This window comes from Argopecten irradians, chromosome 3 (genome assembly GCF_041381155.1).
Source record: "Argopecten irradians isolate NY chromosome 3, Ai_NY, whole genome shotgun sequence".
NCBI classification, from domain to species: domain Eukaryota; kingdom Metazoa; phylum Mollusca; class Bivalvia; order Pectinida; family Pectinidae; genus Argopecten; species Argopecten irradians.
This window is the reverse complement of record NC_091136.1, coordinates 29,289,318-29,312,190: the sequence shown is the minus strand read 5'-3', so window position 1 is coordinate 29,312,190 and position 22,873 is coordinate 29,289,318. Positions and strand designations below refer to the sequence as shown.

General features: G+C 35.6%; 2 protein-coding genes across 5 annotated transcripts in view; both read right to left on the bottom strand.

The window, feature by feature from the left end:
- The window catches only part of LOC138318138 (uncharacterized), a 93,762-nt gene extending 89,478 nt beyond the window's left edge, over positions 1-4,284 (bottom strand). The window contains exons 1-3 of one of the 3 annotated variants that reach the window (XM_069260264.1): positions 4,230-4,284; positions 3,439-3,497; positions 478-645 (exon numbers count right to left, since the gene is read on the bottom strand). In XM_069260264.1, coding sequence (XP_069116365.1) covers positions 478-643 — 166 coding nt within the window. In that variant the 5' untranslated portion in view covers positions 644-645; positions 3,439-3,497; positions 4,230-4,284. Of the gene's footprint in view, positions 1-477; positions 646-3,438; positions 3,580-4,229 lie in introns of those variants that run through there. The other 2 variants (XM_069260263.1, XM_069260265.1) reach the window with 2 other exon arrangements.
- A 3,433-nt stretch (positions 4,285-7,717) lies between these two features.
- Positions 7,718-22,818, bottom strand: LOC138318136 (probable ATP-dependent RNA helicase DDX52). 2 transcript variants are annotated; one of them, XM_069260261.1, is made up of 16 exons: positions 22,555-22,818; positions 21,912-22,020; positions 20,232-20,470; positions 18,284-18,469; positions 17,666-17,809; positions 17,305-17,416; positions 16,719-16,785; positions 16,301-16,370; positions 12,317-12,450; positions 11,696-11,786; positions 11,354-11,476; positions 10,697-10,847; positions 10,166-10,241; positions 9,700-9,771; positions 9,213-9,311; positions 7,718-7,997 (listed from the first exon to the last, which is right to left on the bottom strand). In XM_069260261.1, exons 1-16 carry the CDS (start codon positions 22,639-22,641, stop codon positions 7,793-7,795), a joined length of 1,965 nt encoding a protein of 654 aa, XP_069116362.1. In that variant the 5' UTR covers positions 22,642-22,818; the 3' UTR covers positions 7,718-7,792. The 2 variants fall into 2 exon arrangements, with proteins under 2 accessions (XP_069116362.1, XP_069116361.1); XM_069260260.1 differs by lacking the exon at positions 7,718-7,997 and adding an exon at positions 8,239-8,518 and having other exon boundaries at positions 22,555-22,810.
- Between the last annotated feature and the right edge of the window lie 55 nt (positions 22,819-22,873).

The following is a 22,873-nucleotide window of genomic DNA, read 5'->3' as shown; positions in this document are numbered from 1 at the left end:
AACAATGCAATGGAATATGAAAGCTAAATCAAATTATGAAGTACAGATTGTATATATGACTTTTTGGGGCATATTTTGCCCAACAAAATCAACCTTTGCATGTTTAATGATGCCATACGAGTTGTCTCCCTTGTCATAAAAATTTATACACCAACCAAACCTGAGAACAGCATGCCTCTTCTTTAGAACAATGGAGAACATAAGCGTATCATATCTAAAAATTACAAAATATTCTTCTTTCAAGGTATGAAGAACAACAGAATAGTATATATCTAAAAGGTACAATTTCTTCTTGGAATTATAGAAAGCCTCTCAGCCTCACTATATAGTTAATATTAAACGTTTTTCGACCATTTAATTTTAAACATACATTAGGTTGTAGACATAGAAACTAGATGATGAGGAGATGAGATACTAATCTAGTTGCTATCGTTTCACAAAATAAAGTTTAATTAGTGCAGTGTAATATTGACGTACTCTCACGTGTTAACCGACGTATGGTTGACGTCGTCCTGTTTGAGATGACGGTGGCCTGTGATTGGTCAGATCCCGTGGATGTGTCGGAACACTGGGAGTCATCGTCTGACGTCACAGTCTCCACAGACCCGAAACCTGTTCCTCTCCGCAGCGGGAGGGCGGCCATGACTGAAAAACAAATACATTTTGGTAAAACATTTGACATTTGAGGAACATAACAATTATTGACAAAACGGGAGACATCTGTCTTATCCCTTTAGAAAACTAACTTACCACAACAATATGTCAGCCAAAGAGAAATGAACCAACACACAACTAGTTTGCGATAGGAAGATAACTAGTTAAGTGAAAACCATCAAAACCAATTCTGGAAAACGTACCCTTACAAGAAGCGAATAATCCCAATCTGAATAAATAGAAAGTGGTTAGAACGATAAACGTACGGCCTACTATATATGTTTTTCGTCCAGAAGACAACATGTATCATGATCTGTCTGGAAGTCTTTATTGCTACAATATCCGAATATTGCAGTTAGAAAGAGATAAACAGCAAAGATAGCCTTGTCAATTCAAATTAAAGAAACTAACATTCTAATTAAAACCAAAAGCAGCAAACTGGAAAGCCAAGCAAAAAGAGCAATTCTATCCCAACGAAAAACAAAAAGTTTTTCAACCTGACGAAAAAATACGAAAAATGCAGCAAACATTTAACTCTCCGGCAAAGTACGCTGCATACAATCCAACCGATATCAAGGGAGATAATCAGCTAACATTACAAAACGTGACGGAATCAATTGGTAATCCTTTCTGCTGATAGTTATCAATTTATAGATTTTCGTCGAGGGCGTAGTCTGTTGTCATTATTTTAATTTCTACCAGGATGGTATAACACCATATGAACCGAATCAAAGGTTCTTAACTTCAATATTTAGGTATGTAGTGTTTTTGACAAATGTTAAAAGTATCATCTGATGTGCTAGTAGAGGGATGGCCAAAGGTCGCCACCCTGAATAATTCAACGCTTGGTACGTAAAGTATGTACATAAAAGAGACGTAGTCCGGTGGCTTATGTAATTCAGTGGGCTTTTCGTGATGAAGATCAAAATGTTCAGTAGGCCATCCTCTTTCAAAAAATATGATGGTGTCAATTTTTTGACCATGTGGAAGGGTCAAGGTCAGGGGTCAAATGGTTTATAAGCTGAAAAACGGCAAAATAAAAAAAATGCGAGAGTGAGATTATATTTTGACTTTTAGAGCGCCTCACTTGATTTTTGCTTCTTCAATGTATGCCATATGTTTAATTTATTTACTAAAGACTTTTTTGTTAGAACATAATGGGAAATGATTTCGACTAGATATCAAAAGAACCAAATTTCCATTTTATATCAATTTAGATTTCCAACTCTGTTTCTGGGGACTGTGTAGTTGCGATATATTCTTCCACAAGCTCAAATTTAAACTCATGATGTATTGTTATTACCAAGTATAATCGCCATTATCGATACCCTGAGTCATTACGTGCTGTAATGGCCGTGTATCATCATCCATCAACCGATCTGATTCAGTCGTTATGATAACTTCACCCATTAAAATAAAGTTTAATAGTGGTCTCGCCTGATGGACAACTTCACACAGTTTTACATTATACCTACCTAACGATCCATCCCTTCCATTATAACTCACACTCCCTTCACAATCTCCCGCTCAATAACCAAAAGGTGCAGCTTCGCACAGCAAGAGTGCTGACAAACAGGTGCATTTGATATTATTTTTCTTTCAGAGAAAGATCAATCATGATTTGAAGCTGAATAAGGCGCAGTTGATTTATAAATGAAAAAGCATTAATGGTTATAGGAATCGCACAGAATCAAATAGAAAACACACTGAAGAACATCAGTCGCCCAATCCAATGAAAGGGTGATACGAAATGCACGAAATTAAAGTTTAGGGAATTAAAATAAAGCCATTTTAAGCAAAATTATTTGCAAGTAAATTTGTTCAAATTGTTATTTCTTCGACTTAAATGTATTATATTATCTCTGACAGATAGAATAGAAGGAAATAGAATTGTGTAAACTAAAGTCTAGTTTCAGTAATGCGATAAGTAACATGAGCAATATGACGTATTGGCAGGTATTTTGGTGCCTCAGCTGCCGGGATCATTTTCGAGGGCATTACATAATGACAGCTAGAAATAAATACGATTAAGATATGTATTCAATACTATGCAATAAACCCAATTTTCGAAGGATTTACATCCTTTCCTAACTACTTTAGTGAGTGGCATCCAATACCGCACTACCACGGCCATCTATATATATATATTTATATATAATAAAATGTTTTATTGGGAAAGTGGTAAAGTCAACATCAGTACTATCTGGTGTGGATCAACGAAGACGCCTCCACTTATTGGTATGCCCCCTTGAATTAGAAGACCTTCAAGGAAGAACGTGGACAGGGTATGGCATTGGAACATTTTATAGATAATTACGTTTTATAAATGGATATAAACTTTCGATTTTTTTTTTGAAAACTAAACTTGATTGCCATGAAAAGTGAGATCAAAGACCAGCGTAGAGAAAACATCAAGCAGCTGGCTTGATTTACAGACTAAATGACCTTGACGTACTTTGAATACGTTTCAGGCAAACGAGACCAATTCCTTAGATTTCATAACGAAAATGCTGATGGTTTGTTTCAATCGCACTAGCATTATATCCGGTTATCTAGTTCTTTTATTATTTTTTTATCTTGTTTGGAAAATTTTCTTTGAGAGGATGCCGGAAGTCTGACCACAAAATATATAGACCTATTTTTTTTTACATGATTGACGGCATGAAATGTCAAGAAATAGGTCGAGTTATATACCATGTAAATACACTACAATATGTGCAAGATAACAATACCAAATGAATGATTACTATAACATAAAATATATATTTCTGTGTTAAGACTTACCAAGTGATTGTCCAGAGTTAACCTTCCTTGTCCGAATTCACAGTGTCCGCCATGTCCAACTACATTAAATTTTGCACCAATATAGATTGATTTTAGAATCATGTAAACACGAATTTATAGTTACGAGCTAGGGTACGAATATATCAATAATAGGTATAATGGATGTATAATAGACTACTGTTTGTTAACAAACAAAGAAATTGGCACCAACGCACAGTTATACATACAACTGATTTCAATATCTTCTAGGTAATTTGATAGCAATGTGACTTAAACAAAACCAGATTTTTTTTTATTTCGTTAAAAAGTTCAAAGGCGTATAAAGCAGTACAAATATAATGGTTCTATCAGAAACATCATAATTAATCTCTGACGTTGAATCATTATAGAACTTTAATACAAAAGGTTTTGATCATAAGCTAAATAAGCGCATTCGATTGTATATAATTACATTACTTAGCCAAGATCGACTTATTTTCAGCTAACTGACTCTGTAAAACTTTATGTAATGAATTGTTTGAGTACATGCAGGCTAGAAGTAGATGTTAGAAAAGACAGTTATAAAAATATCGTTTTTAAAATCATCAATATAATTTCTTTGGCAATTCTAAATGTCACAAAATCATGAAGATATAGGAAATATCACGAAAACCAAGAAAGCCAATATGTTCTTCTCACTCAATCCACACGGATTTGTTTATATCTGGAACGTTCTTTTCAATAATAAAAACCTGTTCATGACAGATAAGATGAGATATACATGTATTGGTAATTGACATCAACATACTTACATCTATATGCGATGTTGCATAAGAAAGATAAGATTTACCAGCCGCCACAGCTGAACATGTCCGAGAACATAAGTCGAAAGAAGACACCCTTATCTCAAGCTCCACTTGCCATATTTAAAATATGCTCTTTTAAAAAAATATATATGTTAATTATGAATCTCAGACGGAACGTAATAATTGGTCCCGACACAATAGTTTCTTTCTTTTACCAAAGCTACTTCTGTCAACAATGGCACCACACAGCATGCCTAGACTTCATTCAACATTCTCAAATAACAAAACAAATATACCCGGTCTAATTTCTAAAGAAGTGATATACAGTACACTTGTTAATTTCACGTGAGAAAGAAAGAAATGTAAATATTCAAAGCCTATTACATTTAAAACTTAACCTCTATTCAATGTAATGGGATTATCAAAATAAAGTGGATCGTTTTAAATCATAACAAATACATTTGAAAAGTATATTAACTCCTACCCAGATATTAAAGTTGATGTTATTTAAATAGTTGTTAACTGTTCAAATCATACTACTGTAATTACTATGATTTTCTGACGTCATTCACTTGTTTACATCTAATGAATTAGGGCCACTAACTGTGTATATCGTAACGAACATATCACTATTTATGTATTTACAGTGTTATTGTAAATGGAAGAAAATATCAATTGAAACTAGAACCGTTTTGACATGAGTAGGACCATAACATGGGTTCCCTCTACCTCGACAATGCACTCCATCACACACCATCCTAGCCAGAGAGAAGGGACCCCTATTATCATATACCTAGTGAGGAAATAACCTTAGAGCACTCACCACGAGATAGGGCACCGCAAACACATTTACTCTGAGAGAGGAATGAAATGAAGAAAGGTGCTTCTAACACACCCACCAGACTGAGTAATGGCATCTCTAGCATATCAACTGAGGAAGGCACCATTAGCATATTCAATCTGAAAGAGAGTACCTCACATCTACTCTCGCAGAAGTCGCCTCTAGCACACCCAAGCTTTGCCTGTTGTGCGATCCATTTGTTAACACTATATTATTTTATGTTTTATATTGTAATTATGTTTATATTTCTTGTATTATCAATATATTTTTTTAAATGAAATCCAATATGAGAGAGGACACCTCTAGCACTTCCACCATGAGAGAAGACACCCTAGCACTTCCACCCTGAGAGAGGGTACCTCTAGTACTTCCACCTTGAGAGTGGGAACCTCTAGCACATCCATATTATGAGGGCACCTCTAGCGCATCCATCCTGAGAGGGGCACATTTAGCACATTCATTCTGTGAGAGGGCATCTCTTGCGCATCCATCCGAGAGAAAGGGCACCTCTAGGGCTTCCATCCTGAGAGAGGGCACCTCTAGCACATCCATCCTGAGAAAAGGCACCTCTAGAGCATCCATCCCGAGAGGGCACCTCTAGTAGAGAGAGGGCACCTGTAGCACTTCCACCCTGAGAGAGGGTACCTCTAGGGCATCCACTCTGGGAGAGGGTACCTCTAGCAAATACACCCTGAGAGAGGGCACCTCTAGAGCATCCATCCCGAGAGGGCACCTCTAGTACGTCCACCCTGAGACCAGAGAGAGGCACCTTACTCCTCGAGAGAGGGTACCTCTAGCAAATACACCCTGAGAGAGGGCACCTCTAGAGCATCCATCCGAGAGGGCACTCTAGTACGTCACCCTGAGAGAGGGTACCTCTCTAATACTGAGAGAGGCACTCTATACTCCACCCTGAGAGAGGGTACCTCTAGCACATCCACCCTGAGAGAGGGTACCTCTAGCACATCCACCATGAGAGAGGGTACCTCTAGCACATCCACTCTGAGAGAGGGTACCTCTAGCACATCCATCCTGAGAGAGGGTTCCTCTAGCACATCCACCCTAAGACAGCACCTTAAGCACATACAACCTGTGAGAGGGCACATTTAGTGCATCCATCCTGAGAGAGGGCACCTCTAGTACTTCCACCCTGAGAGAGGGCATGGCATGTACTTCCACCTTGAGAGTGCCTCTAGGGCATCTTTCTTGAGAAAGGACACTGCTTGTACTTCCACCCTGAGAGAGGGCACCCCTAGCACATCCACAATGAAAGAAGCACATCTAGCGCATCCATTCTGGCAGAAGGTAGCACAAACAATTGAGAGAGAGAGCAAGGAAGAGTGCAACTTTATTACATTATAACACACAAGAATAGAGAGCAACCTACCACGCACGACACAAAGACAAGTTGGACACATCCAGTATATCTAACTATTGAGGTTAATTATGTCTCAACAGTGGAATTTGCAATAGAATATAACTAGAGAGAGAGCATCACTCTTACATCAAACCTAAGAGATGGCACTCCTGTCACATTGAACTTGATACAGCAAATCCAGCAATAAAGAGGACATTTCATTCACACCTCTATATCTCCACTATTAATAAAATATATTTTAGATTTTTTTTTTGCATTTGTACTGAAATCTAGCTTCACTAAAATAAGTATGTCTACAGTAACCCGAGAGAGGAATCCTATAGCACAGTAAACAATAGAAGCTGTCCTTATCATAAATAACCTAAGAGGGCACCTGTAAAAATCCAAATTTTGAGGAAATCACTATGGCATCTAGCAAGAGATGGAGAGAAAACATACCCTGAAGAGGTCACTCTATCACATCCAAAAAGAGAGAGGGCACCTTCATGGTACCCAAAAACCGTAAAGGATATTTATTTCTCATTATACGGGAGATAGATTACTTTTACACTGTAATACAAACCTCTATTGCTCAAGACTAGGGAATGATCACCCTTGTACACATCTCATAGTTTGTAAAGCAACTCACAGCCCAAACAGAAAATACCAATGAACATTTACCACATACTGTAAAGCCAGTTATTTTTGGAGAGGTGATATTTTCGTGAGACATTGCTATGATTGCATAAATTTAATTTACAAAATGTTAAGAAGTTATTGATTCATAGATACCTTTAAAGACAGCTTGCAAAAATTTAGAAACACTAAAATTAAATTTTCTCATTTTAAGATCAATTAAAAAAAATATTGGTCTGGAAAAATAACCAGCTATATGGTAGTTTACTTACTGCATCATGTTAAACAGTGTCGGTTACGACAATCTACTAGTAAAAAGACTAAAACTGTAGGCCAAATGTCAAAGTTCATTGTCTGTAAACCAACTTATTTTCCAGGAGACTTAATTTCACATTTTCATGGGTAAGGACTTTATTAATTAAGGTTTCTAAGGTTCTCCATCATCTACTTCTACCTTTTGTATTTATTGGTTGTGTAATACAATGTATGCAAAATTCAATTGTACAGTTTTAAATCATTATTCACTTGTTTAGTTGAACCTGTTAACTTTAACTAATTCAATTTGAGTGTCCTGTTTAATATGAAGTATTTTATGGTCTTGTCGACTTTGGGTGAACAAAGTTAGATCTATAATCACAAATACCACCCGCACAAGAATCAGGATTTTTCATAAAATTTAATGACAATGTAATAATAACCTCGATGATAGCTGTCATATTAATACAACATATGATGTCACTTCACAGTCTTCCCCACCATTTTCTTCTTTTTCGTTTTTGTGTGAATTTTAGATCTGTCTTTCTTATTCTTCTTCTTCCTCACTCCTTCACTACTAGAGTCTATTTGAGACACCTGTGAGAGATCCTCTATAGCATCTTCCTCGTCAGACTGGTCTCCGGGTGATTTCCTTTTCTTGGAGTTTTTATCTGTCTTCTTTTTCCTAAAATCAGAATAAGGATTGAGATAAGGTTTCCAAATATTTATGCTTCTATGACTAATACTTCACCAAAAAGACAAACAAGAGCTGCTGGAGAACAGCAAAGCTCGCCTATTCACAAGAAGTTGATGTCCAAGTATTTTTACTATTTAAACAATGAAGTATTTTATGGTCTTGTCGACTTTGGGTGAACAAAGTTAGAAAAAGTCTATAATCACAAATACCACCCGCACAAGAATAATCAGGATTTTTCATAAAATTTAATGACAATGTAATAATAACCTCGATGATAGCTGTCATATTAATACAACATATGATGTCACTTCACAGTCTTCCCCACCATTTTCTTCTTTTTCGTTTTTGTGTGAATTTTAGATCTGTCTTTCTTATTCTTCTTCTTCCTCACTCCTTCACTACTAGAGTCTATTTGAGACACCTGTGAGAGATCCTCTACAGCATCTTCCCCGTCAGACTGGTCTCCGGGTGATTTCCTTTTCTTGGAGTTTTTATCTGTCTTCTTTTTCCTAAAATCAGAATAAGGATTGAGATAAGGTTTCCAAATATTTATGCTTCTATGACTAATACTTCACCAAAAAGACAAACAAGAGCTGCTGGAGAACAGCAAAGCTCGCCTATTCAGAAGAAGTTGATGTCCAAGTATTTTTACTATTTAAACATGGAAATATGACAAATTAACAGACTCAAAAACCCTCTAAAAGCCCCAAATTGGTTGTATTATCACGTTCAGCATCCATACACATTAGGAAAATAAAATCATAAACTTTTATGATGACTTATGCTTAAACAATGGACAAAATAGAAACTTGCTCAAAAACTTTAACATGGAAATATGACAAATTAATAGACTCAAAAACCCCCTAAAGGGCCCCAAATTAGTTGTATTATCACGTTCAGCATCCATACACATTAGGAAAATAAAATCATAAACATTTATGATGACTTAAGATTAAACAATTGACGAAACAGAAACTTGAAAAACTTTAACGTGAAATGGGACGCCGACGCAGACGCCGGGACAACATTAGCTCCCCCTATTCTTCGAAATAGGCGAGCTAATTAATACTGTAACAATGAGAAAAATGGCCTTTGGCGTGAAAATGGGAAATTAAGTCAGCATTAAAATATGATTGTTTACAATAGTTAAACAATTTAAGAGAAGAATTATGGCTGATATTAAAACAGACAACCTATACTTACATCCTCTCGTTGATAACTGCCTGTACACGCCTGGCTTTGAGGTTGGTAGAGATACAATCCCTCCGAGGTACTCTCTTGGACAGCTTCTTTCTCTTTTTTCTGGAAGTTATATCAAAAGCATTGAAGACCACACAGAGCAACCATACAAAATTGCCATTCTTTAAAAATAATAACCCGATAAATATGTTATACCTAATTTTATGTCCTTTTGGTAGTTTTTATCATACATGTATAAGGATTGTCAGATGTTCATGATGGAAGAAAGTTTTGCACATGACAGTCCCTGCCATGGAGGGTCTACAAAGGCCAGCTGTTAGCTGCCTATGGTTGATTTAAAGACACCATTATATTATAGGTATGACCATCAGTTCTGTGAGTTTACATTAAATCAGTCAGTTTGTGTTTGGTGAAAAGAAACAGCTTTGTTTTAACAGCACAATAGTCAATACCACCACACAACAGTGAGTTGATATTACTAATAACTTACTTGTTCAGACGTTTGATTTGTAACATGTAGTCGGGGACGGGACATCCAGCTTCATTCATGATGTTGGCAATACTACAGCATAATTACAATGGTAGATCAGAAATTGAAATAAAAGATGGAATTCAAGGATAATTTTAAGTTAGTAATATAGCATATCCTTGAACTTAAAACACTTTATTATTACCACAATCACAAGGACGTATTTTGACAGCAATATCCCAAGCGCAGTTATGAGATAACAATTTCTCATGTGAATTTCCCTATGAAGTAGTATGTGTATCTGTTACCACATATATGTGGTAACTTGTCAACTTTGTTTTTATATAAAGAGTATATCTGATTTATAGGTACAAATATTTCATAAGTATGTGGATGATAATATTAATGTTTTAATCACTAATCACACTTTAACACAGGAGCTTTTGATTTTTAGTCTATGTGTCAGATTGTTTACATCATAGCCTACCTGCGGATGTTGACTACATCATCCTCGGTGAAGAAGGTCACGGCTCTTCCTGGTCTGCCGGCACGACCTGTCCTACCTACAAACAAGGTGGTATGTAAAGATAGAGGTCACTGACAAGCTTGTAATGATCTAGTGAAAAATTCTATTATCAAATTCCATGAAGATTTTTTTTATAGTGCCATATTCAGAATATGCACATATTTGAAGTTTTATTTCTCAACCTCATTATTTAAATTTCATCTTTAACTGCCAAAACTTTGATAACTTGATGTTTTATCAGGCTTTGCTGGCTTTGAAATAACAAAGTTTGGCAGTATTTGTGACTTATGTCAATCTCCAGTTAAATAGACAAATGGGGTATAACTGATTAAACCTAAATACACTGCCAATCTACTGATAAATATACTTGTGTAACCTTAGCTAAGTACATGCATTATGTCACATTTGTGTATCTCTTTCCTTTCTCAAATATCTCAGGGATGGAATAAATGGTAGAAGTAAAAGTTTTAGGATGAAGGGGAAGTAACTCACCAATTCTGTGTATGTAGCTGATTGCACTGTTTGGGAAGTCGTAGTTGATGACGAGGTTAACTCCTTTGAAGTCTATTCCACGGCCCATCAGTTCCGTACAGATCATGATCCAGATCTTTCCAGCCCGGAAACTCTTCACGACATTGTCTCTCTATAATCAGTTTATTACAAAGTGTTAGGATTTGCAATCAATATATCAAACAGTATACAGGAAGTGACAAATAACTGTGTATTTTAAAACTGAATTTATGTTTTGTGACTTCTGTATATTTTACTAACTATATAAAGGAAATACTTATATTGCTAGGTCATCTTCAAATTTCAAGTGTCACAGTTTCAATTAGTAATTTAGTTTAAACTTCAGATTGTTTTTATGTGTGCAATCTACAAAATTTTGTTTGTTTATTAATTATTCAAGAGATAAAGTAATGTGGAGAAGTATCAACGTTATGGGCGTGCATTGTATTGGTAGGCTGTGCACATAATAGAAAATGCTGAAGACTCTTAACCTGGCCACATTCTTTGAATTTTGAAGACCACAAATAAACATTTACGCTGAAGAACTTTAATGATTTGGTAAATGGCAAATATTCTTGGTGTTGGAATCAAATGAAGCATAATTTAATCTTTGAGGACATTTCTGTGATATCTGCTTACCTGTAGTTGAGTCCTGTCTGAATGTATAGCATCAACATTGATGCCATCATAGATGAGTTCACGGAACAATTGCTTGGCTCGGTCCTTTGATTGGACAAACACCAACACAGGAGGTTCTATACCCTGTAAAACAAATTAACACCAAAATTACTTTTTTTTTTTAAAAACCATTTTCTTACATATCTTTGAGAAAGAGGAATCAAATTGCAACATTTTTTCACATATTTGTGGAAATACATGTCCATATCAAATAAGTTCAATATATCAGTTTAATACATATATAAATACCATTACAACAACGCAGTTTTGATTTAATTGTTGTCAGTGACTAACATATATTACCTGTTGTATGATTTCTCTGATAGCAAACAGCTTTCCTGATTCTGTTCCTACAAACTTCAACTCCTGTTGTATAGTTTCTGTTGCTGAATTTCTGAAAACAGAAGACATTTTCCATGAAAACAGCTTTGGAAAATGTACCCAGTAGCGCAACAAAACATTATCAGGGTTTACTTTTCAATTTACATTTTGACCGATGCACAAAGACATAAAATGTGTTGCCTAACAATTAACAATGTTTATATCTCTCTAGAAAATTATATCGGTCAAGAAATCAATAGTTGTATTACAGATAACACAGGATCCTTACAAACCTATACGTCATCTGCCCAATCTGTCCCAATTGTGAATTTTCCTGACTGACAGATTCTGTTCACTCAGTCAATAATTTAATCTTTTACTTGATACTTTTTTCCAGCCTATTGGAGTAAGGATTATCATATTTCCACTGTATGTAGGATACAAATTACTTGAAGTGGTAAATATACCAGAAGAAAATTATAGACATACTTAGTTTTACATACTTATGATAGGAAAGAGAGACTATCTCTGCAAATACAATATAAAACTAATATTGATTTAATATAGATTTAAAGTTACAATTAAGTACAAAACAGCACTTACTTAGCTCCTATATAAGCCTGTATGACGTTGTCCAGGTTCAATTTGCACCATTCCTCCACATCAAAAGCAAATGTAGCACTGAACATGGCACGCCGCAGATTCCGACCGTCACAAGCTTTGTAGATCTCAGCTAACTAAAACAAAGATTGCAAATTTAACTCCAGGTCTGTATCTCTGAATTTGGTCATAGAAATTTCATACTTTTGCGATATAACATTCAAGGTAGGTTTAGCTCAACCAAATAAATATTTTTTTGTAAAACCTGATAAACGGAAGAAAAGATGAAATCAAAGTACTCAAAGTACTGCAAATACAACGCAACTGAACAGAAAAATAGAATAAAATCAATTGAATTTCCAAAATCAAAATATATAAACCATATTATAAAGACTTTAATATCAATTATTTCAAGAACATTCAACTGATCACAAAAAACACATATGTTTTGTTTTTTCTTGATTAAAGTTCCTACATGAAAATTACAAAGAAAACAAAAGTCTTCTTTAAAATGAGTTTTTATCCAATACTCTTGTTTCTTATGTTGCACATACACTTATTTTGGTAAAGCCATGCACACATGAGGGCAGCCTTATAAAGGCCTGGTCCCACTGAAGAGCGGATTAATTACAGATGAATTAAGTTTATAAATTTTGGCCGTTCGTTGTCATCCGCAACAAAATTGGCTTAAAATAACAAATTTTCAAGTATGAATTACGGATTTATTACGAACAAATGCCGATATTTCACAAATACAAGCGAATACGATAACGGACGCTCTCCCGTGAGGTGTACAATCGGTAACAAAGCAGATACCTAACAAACAATTACGAATAACTAACGCATTTATTGAGGAAACAGATCGAAAGTATTGCGATTGTTACAGAAATATTACTAATCTATTAATAATGCATTGCACAGATGTAGCGGGAAGAATGATTGTAATGCGCATATAGGGCATCTGAATTACGGAGGTAAAAGAAGCGCGCTCGGGCCTTTCGGAATCGCTTTTCACAACAACACGACTGCAACAAAGATAAGCTAGCTGCAACTTTCATCCTACCTCCTCCAGATACAAAGAAGGTCCAGTCTGTTTCAAATTCAAATCAAAGCAGACAACTTTTTCTTTTCTGTCTTTAAAATAATTTTATGACTTGAACAAGTAGATTAATATGTTGTTGGATACCATTGTTACGCTGCATTGGTATTATTGCCGATGACCCATTATTACACCAGTACTTCTCGACGGACAGGAAATAATAGACAAATATTTCGATTTTTGCCATATTTATACAGTAGTTTAGGTTTACGCAACACGTTTGTTATACATTTGCAAATTATTCTCAAATCAAATGCAAAACGGACGCAACACAAACGCTGAACTCAATATGCATTCGCTACAAATTATTTTAATTCGTGATGTCAACGTGATAGGTACGCTATACATTCGTTTTACACACTGTCCCAGGTTGCTATAAAGCCGCAAAACCCAGTCAGTTGCGGATATCAACGAATAACAGCGGATATACAGCGCATATAGTAAGCATGTATTGAGTATGTATTGCGTACGAATAGCGCATCTAATGCGAATGATTTCCGCAATCAAAATTTTGTGCAGTTCAAAAATCCTGGGAACGGAAAAACATGCCATTGCGGACGTGTGCGGATGTTGGGCGACAGATACAAGTACGATTTACTAATATTGCGTATGTTCAGCGAATACGTATACATTCGCAAATCTTCATTAACGCCAGTGGGACCAGGCCTTAAGTTATTTTGCCTTTACCTCAGATCTGTTTTTAGGTACACAGAAAGAACATCTGATTAGTTTACTCTATAACTCTTAGGACTATAAGCCTTAGATAGTAAGTCCAATTTGAACTATCATTAACAAAGATTATGTAAGTTGGACAGAGGAGTCACCAACAGGCAACAGTTGGGGAGTACTGGCATATAAGGTACAGTTGATGACCTAGATGGGCTGTGTATTATATAACACTGTGTATTCTATACACACTCTGTGTGTTCTACCAATCAGAAGGCAGTCTTCTCATGACTACTGATTGGTCCAAAGTGATATTATTCAATGAATAAGAATTTATGAATGGAAGTTTATGACTGAAATGGTTCAAGAGGTCACCACTAGATGTCATTGTAGGGCAAGTCCTACACATCAATAATAAACCGGATAGCAATAATACAAACGCTAAATGCGTTATATTAAAAACATATTCAAAATACCTCAATTTTCTTTATGCGTATGAGATTGACCACGTATCTTGAATACAAAATTGAAGGAAATCCTTGATATATTACAAATGAAGCTGAAGGGAATGAAAGTCGGAGATGTCATGTAGCAAAAGAAGAAACAGAAGCCGCATCTCATGCGAAGCTTGCCCTGATTCTGTTGGACTTGTGTTACACAAGGTAAGTTTTAAATTTCAACACATGCTAGCAGACATGCAGTGGCAAACTACATATATGTTATGATGTACAAAGCTAGCAAGCGTATATCAGTAACATGAAGTGTTGTAGATTATATGATATGTACAAACAATCCATCGCACTTCGAGGTTTTTTTCTTTTACTAAACATACAGTATCAGGACTGTCACTGCTATCTGACATTTTGTTACACCCTTCCGTTTGTTGATGCAGCCTGTTTTGGAAAACAAGAGATCCCAGAGGGATCTTTTCTCTGCTTTTCAAACTTTTCCTTCATATTACTACTTATGAAATTTGAGAAAGATCCTTTGAGTACTTTCTGAGCAACAAATTTCAATTATCAAAATCCAAGATGGCTACATGTCAGCAATTTTTTTGACTGATCAATCGGAAAATGCAATAAGCACAAATAAGTTCCTACAGGAACTTGCATATACAATTTGAGACAGCTCCCTTCAGTACTTTTTGAGAAATAGCGGTAACAAACTTTAATTGTCAAAATCCAAGATGGTGTCCTGTCGGCCATCTTATTTATCGATCGGTCCCAAAATGCAATATGCACAACTAGGGGACTAGGGGAACCTACATGTGAAATTTGAGAAGAATCCCTTCAGCACTTTCTGAGAAATATCAGTAACAAACTTTAACTATCAAAATCCAAGATGGCTGCCTGGTGGCCATGTTGTTGATCGATCAATCCCAAAATGCAATATCCACAACTAGGGCCCTAGGGGAACCTACATATGAAATTTGAGACAGATCCCTTCAGCACTTTCTGAGAAATAGCGATAACAAACTTTAACTATCAAAATCCAAGATGGCTGCCTGGCATCAATCTTGTTGACTGATCAGTCCAAAAATGCAATATGCACAACTAGGGCCCTAGGGGAACCATCATATGAAATTTGAGAAAGATCCCTTCATTACTTTCTGAGAAATAGCGATAACAAACTTTAACTATCAAAATCCAAGATGGCTGCCTGGCGGCCATGTTGTTGACCGATTGGTCCCAAAATGCAATATGCACAGCTAGGGCCCTAGGGGAACCTACATATGAAATTTGAGTAAGATATCTTCAGTACTTTCTGAGAAATAGCGGTAACAAGAATTGTTAACGGACGGAAGGATGGACATACAGATGGATGGACAGACGAACGGACGGACCATGGACCACGGACGAAAAGTGATTTGAATAGCCCACCATCTGATGATGGTGGGCTAATGATGGTGGTCTAAAAATATGTCATCGTTCTATGTAAAGCTCCACTTCGCTCTATTTTCATAGGAGTATTTTCCTGGTCAAGCTAGGCAACTGACCACCTGTGTTGTTCACTGTATGCATTATAAATGGTCTGAAGATTACATCTATGTACAGGATAAATTTTAATTGCATAGTCTTTATATTTCTTTGGGCGAAACCTACCTTTAACCAATTAATACATTGAATGTTTTACTTTTTTTCCACTATGTTTTTGTACATACAAAACCTCAATATATTGCCTTACTGTGCTATAAAACTACTTGTATCTTTAATATTTGGTACCTGATCTCTGAATCCTGTCTTTCCTTCTTCAAACAATTTATCAGACTCATCGACAACCAGCCACTCAACACTTCAAGAAAAGAGGACATCTTAAAATCATTACTACAAAATATACAATGGTAATACTTTTTCAAGTACATGTATATGAATCAAAACTTCAGTAATAATCAGCATTTCATATCAGATATATAATTTCAAAACCAAGATTTTACTGTAAAGCTGTATAATAGCCAGTAAAAGTTTATATCAAAACAAAACATTGTTTACACTTACATCTGATGAGGGTAAATGAGTACACACATGAAATGATCCCATGACCAATAGAGATAACATATTGGTATGTTTGAAATTTCCTTTGGAAACGGTTACAATATCTACATGGAAGTTGAAAGATATACTGAGAAAATATCTGTCTCACCTGTTAAGCCGTAAGCAGTCTTGTTTCAGCATATACACCAGTCTGTTGGGTGTGGATACAAGGATATCTGTAGGGGATAGGTACAAATCATATTAAAGCAATGTTTTAGATGTATTATAACTAACAGTCAACAGTACTTGATTACTTTTTTAAACTTTTGCAATAAATTGTTATATCAAATATTCAAGTTGTTCAATCTGTAATGCACTGTTAGTCATCGAAATCAATGACAATATCATTTGAAATGTTGATTATGTCAAAAAAGCATTTAATCCTGTATAAACCTATGAGAGTTATTGAGATTAATTCATTTTTTCTCTTCTTGGCATCAATGTGAATTTTATAAGAAAATTACAATCCTTATATGTCCCTGTACCACCATTTCTTTCTCTATATTTTCTCTTAAGACTTTAAGAGAATAATGAAATTAATAAGAGCCTATGCACCTCAAATGGATTCAATACACAAAAACAGTGTACATATTATACAGACAATTCTTTTTATCATGAGAAAGGTAAAATGATATTTGCCCTTATTTTCATCTGCCGTGTCATTTTGGAGATGATTTACCATAATAATATCTTACCAAACTTCTGAGATGATTTTGGTCCAAACTTCTTTATAGCCGTGCTTGCTTTCTCAATATAATGGATCCTGAATCCTCTTCCCTCTGAAAGCTTCTGACATTCTCTATATGTCTGTAAAAATGGTGAGAAAAAAACATTAAAGATTTTTGCTGTGATTCTTAGCTAACATTTTATTTGTTTAAACACCTCACAACACACAGAGATAACTTTCTTAACAACATCATTATACTATATTATGATATCAGGATTTAGGAGATTACTTAATGATAATAAAGTTTTAATGACATCAATATGCCTTAATATCATATAGTTGATTTCTTTAAAATAAATAAATTTTCAGAACACTCTTGCCCCTCTGACCTGTTTAGCCAGCTCCCTAGTTGGGGCCAGTACCAGAGCCCTAAATCCCTGGTTTCGAGGCTCCTTAAGGTGGTGGAGAATAGGGATAATAAAAGCTGCAGTCTTCCCTGATCCTGTGGGAGCACAAGCCATTAACTCCCTTCTCTGTAACCGACAGCAATGCATATTGGCTGTATTTATATTGGAATATTGCAGATGTTAGTAATAATATCTGAACCAAACTAAGGTGGGTTTTTCAGTCCGTGGGTCTGCCTCAGAAAAGTACAGAGCCTTACAGAAATCTAGAGGCTCATTTAATAAAACTTTAGGAACCACAGATTTAGGATCACGAAGAAATTAAAACTAAAGTGACACATTTCATAATCTTTGAGTTTGCAGACAGAATTGCAGGTATTAAATTAAATTAACTTGTTAATTTGAGTGTGCAAACTGCAAAAATTTACTTCAGAATTATTTTCTCATTTAAGGAAACACTTAAATAAATAACAATATAACAAATAATAAAAAAAATAATATCACACAAAAAAATGTTAGCAATAGAGACTTATTTTGAGTATAAACAATACTGTATTGTGTTCACTAAATTAAACTCATTTGTTTATCCTCTTATGACCTTACATGTAGCATGACAGGGATGGCTTGCATCTGTATGGGAGTGGGGAGGTCGTAACCCGCTGATCTAATATTCTGGACCAGTTGAGGGTGGACATTGTATTCATGTGTAAGCTGATCGAAGGTCTCCAGGAGGCGAGGAACATCTGTCCCATGGGTGTGGATCCTGTGTTTGTTTTTAACGTGGTTCAACTAGTAGAAGGAAAACATCGGGAAATACTTCATATGTACATGCAAAACTTACTATCTAAAATGTATGCTAAGTAAAGTTTAAAACTGTTGAAAACTCTTAAAATTTAAAATAAAGGAAAAAATATATGTTTTGGGCCTTAACGGTCATCTGACTAATAGTACAATACAACATAGTCGTTTAAAGATTTTAGCCTATTTGACCCCTATGACCTTGAATGAAGATCAAGGTCATTCATTTGAACAAAATTGGTAGCCCTTCATCCCAGCATGCGACAGGCCTAATATCAGGTCTCTAGGCCTCTTAGTTATTCACAAGAACTTGTTTAAAGGATTTTAGCCTATTTGACCCCTGTGACCTTGAATGAAGGTCATAGGGCATTTATTTGAACAGACTTGGTAGCCCTTCATCCATGCATCCTGCAGGCCCAATATCAGTACCCTAGGCCTTCTGGTTCTTGAGAAGAAATCGTTTAAAGATTTTAGCCTATTTGACCCCTATGACCTTGAAAGAAGGTCAAGGTCATTTATTTGAACAAACTTGGTAGCCCTTCATCCCAGCATTCTACAGGCCTAATATCAGGTCTCTAGGCCTCTTAGTTATTCACAAGAAGTCGTTTACAGATTTTAGCCTTTTTGACCCATTTGACCTTGAATGAAGGTCAAGGTCATTCATTTGAACAAACTTGGTAGCCCTTCACCCCAGCATGTCACAGGCCCAATATCAGTACCCTGGGCCTTCTGGTTCTCGAGAAGAAGTCGTTTAAAGATTTTAGCCTATTTGACCCCTTTGACCTTGAATGAAGGTCAAGGTCATTCATTTGAACAAACTTGGTAGCCCTTCATCCCAGCATGCCACAGGCCTAATATCAGGTCTCTAGGCCTCTTAGTTATTCACAAGAAGTTGTTTAAAGGATTTTAGCCTATTTGACCCCTGTGACCTTGAATGAAGGTCAAGGTCATTTATTTGAACAAACTTGGTAGCCCTTCATCCCAGCATCCTACAGGCCCAATATCAGTACCCTGGGCCTTCTGGTTCTTGAAAAGAAGTCGTTTACAGATTTTAGCCTTTTTGACCCCTTTGACCTTGAATGAAGGTCAAGGTCATTCATTTGAACAAACTTGGTAGCCCTTCATCCCAGCATGCCACAGGCCTAATATCAGGTCTCTAGACCTCTTAGTTATTCACAAGAAGTTGTTTAAAAGGATTTTAGCCTATTTGACCCCTGTGACCTTAAATGAAGGTCAAGGTCATTTATTTGAACAAACTTGGTAGCCCTTCATCCCAGCATCCTACAGGCTGAATATCAGAACCCTGGGCCTTCTGGTTTTTGAGAAGAAGTTGTTTAAAGATTTTAGCCTATTTGACCCCTGTGACCTTGAATGAAGGTCAAGGTCATTCATTTGAACAAACTTGGTAGCCCTTCATCCCAGCAACCTACAGGCCAAATATGAGTACCCTGGGCCTTCCGGTTATTGAGAAGAAGTCGTTTGAATGAAAAGTTTACGGATGGCGGACGACGGACGGCGGACGGCGACGGACGGTGCATGATGACAATAGGTCATCCTGACTCTTAAAATTTAAAATAAAGGAAAAAATATATGTTTTTAACTTTTTCTTATCAACAAAATTAGATGGTCAGATGTAACTGCAATATTTGATAAATTTTCACATTATTTTCGGCATCTAGAAGTTGATATGTAACCTGATGCAGGGACAGAGATAATATATTACACATAAATTTTTTTAGCTTTGATTCTATACCTGTTCTGTTTGTATCTGTGCCATTTTCTCTAAAGAACGATCCTTTGCTTTCTTCTTCTTCTTGTTTTGTTGGTGTGGGATTTTTCCATTTTGTGATTTTATGTTTCCAAGTAATTGTAATTCTGGTTCTTCCTCTTCCTCATTATTAGAGGAAGCATCAGATGAATATTCATCTCCTGAATATAAATCATGTTCTGGATTCGAGTCATCTGCATCACTGGAGTCATCAGATTCACTTTCTAAAAGAATAGAAATTGATAAAAAAAATGCAAAAATATTACAAAATGTAACAAACCAGAAAATGATATTCAAACTACTATCTTGCTAATCTGTTTGCTGTTTAATGTTGTTATTTATAGCATATAGTGTATATGCATATATCAGCTATAACAATGACATTCAGGGATTCAACTACTGTATAAGTGCAATTATTTACAGAATGGTTTTTATCTATTTCTATTATTTCAAAAAATCTCTGTGAATACTAGCTAGTGAATACATAAAATAAACCAACAACTACTAATTTTGTCATGTGAAGAAGTTTGTAATTACAAATGTAGTGGCATTTCTGTGTCAATAAGGATGTGTTCGTCTGGTGCTATAGTCTACGATATGGTGTAATGCAACAGAATGGTTATGATTATGTGGAATAATGTTCTTGTTCTGAATATTTGTAGTGAGGGCCTGTTGAGATTTCCCATCAGGTCTTGTACTGAACTTGTTCTGAATGTTTGTAGTGAGGGCCTGTTGAGATTTCCCATCAGATCTTGTACTGAACTTGTTCTGAATGTTTGTAGTGAGGGCCTGTTGAGATTTCCCATCAGGTCTTGTACTATAATTGTTCTGAATGTTTGTAGTGAGGGCCTGTTGAGATTTCCCATCAGGTCTTGTACTATAATTGTTCTGAATGTTTGTAGTGAGGGCCTGTTGAGATTTCCCATCAGGTCTTGTACTGAACTTGTTCTGAATGTTTGTAGTGAGGGCCTGTTGAGATTTCCCATCAGGTCTTGTACTGAACTTGTTCTGAATGTTTGCAACTTGCAACTTGGGTGAGTCTTCTGTATTGTATATGATTTTGTATAATATACTGTCATCTGAAAAGAGTTTAAGGATGTTGTGTTTGATATCTTCTGTTAACTTAAGCCATTTCCAGGTTTGGGAAAACCACTAACTTGATTATTATACGCAAACTAGAATTTTATACCCTAATTGGAGTATGGATTTGTTACTAAAAATAAATAAAACTGCTGTAAAATGAACCTTTCCCAAACATGTTCACAAGTTGCATTCATTTAACTATGAAACATAGCACAAATGCAAAAATTGGATTTATTTGCATGTCGGAAAGTATTGAAAATAGAGCAATACTTTGAGAAAACTTGCATCAAGTTCCTAAGTAACAAATGCTTCCACTGCACAAAATTTAGTAAATTGTACTTTATCTTGGCACATATTAATGTGATTTTTTGAAAAATATAGCATAGCAAAAGTTGAAATTTCAGCCATTTAGGCTATTTTTAGTAACAATTCCATTCTCCATTTTGGCTATAATAGGCAAGTTTGCATATAATACACAAGTTGGTGGTTTTCCCTGACCTGATTAATATATATATGAGAAAAAGTATTTGGCCCAAACAGGTTGGTTGAGGTACTCCTGATATTCTGGATTGTTTTCAGTACCTTTGATTTTCTTCTTTCTTTGATCTGTGTTCTGCAAAGCTTTCCTTTTTATAGCTGAAGTATGGTTATTTTCGACTTGTTTTTGTTGTTGTTGTGCTGGACGTGTCAACTACAAAATAAAATCCACATGCTAGATGTTTTACTACATATTATTCATTGATATTTGTTAGTCATCTTAGGCCAATTAGTATAACAACATGCAATCAACAACACAGTGACACTGGCTATAGCAGATACCATTTTAAATTGTTGATTTTTAGGATGAGTTCTGATTTTGTATGAAGACCTAAATTGTGGCTGATTACGCACGTGTAAAAAAGTACAGAACTTAATCTTTTCCTGTACCGGGTCTTGTTTACAGAAACAAAACAAAAATCCAATGTTATTTTCCACGTGACCCAAACTAATCAGATATCTTTGACATCTTTAGCAAGAGACAAATGTCAAACATAACGTAGAACACATTCAGCACAATGACGTCTGAAAATAAATCGACAAGCTTGTACAATTCCATGTTATTTTCTTATGGAGTAAGGAGGGAGAGGGGCAAAAACTCTGCAATGTAACGTTACATGTACCAAATGAACACCTAGCTATAAATCACTAGGCGGTGACTGACAATACAACTACTTCATAATGTTACCTTAAAGCGTTCAGCATCTTTCTGAAACCTTTGAATATCAAATTTTACACCAACGCCAAGTTTTTTGAACAAATCAAACCCATCCATGCTGCATGCTGTGTTATTCCGGAAGTAGAATTATGTCCAAGTAATAAGTTGGGAGTGATTTCCCTTGACTATTCATATTTATGTAGAAAACTACAGTTATTTGTGAGATAATATGCATACTTATTTATGAAATACATCATTATTTATTATTTCGTTGATATTTCCATAGAAATAATTGGCACGCATACATCACAAATAAAGTTTCAGCATAGTATTTTCTCGAATATTCTCT

Excerpts from the sequence above, each read along its gene's own strand:
- LOC138318136 (XM_069260261.1), bottom strand. The coding sequence starts at position 22,641 with ATGGATGGGTTTGATTTGTTCAAAAAACTTGGCGTTGGTGTAAAATTT. Across the intron at positions 20,471-21,911 it reads AAGAAAGAAGAAAATCAAAG|AAAGTGAATCTGATGACTCC; the intron begins GTACTGAAAACA and ends CTATTCTTTTAG. Across the intron at positions 9,772-10,165 it reads GATGTAGTCAACATCCGCAG|TATTGCCAACATCATGAATG; the intron begins GTAGGCTATGAT and ends ATTATGCTGTAG.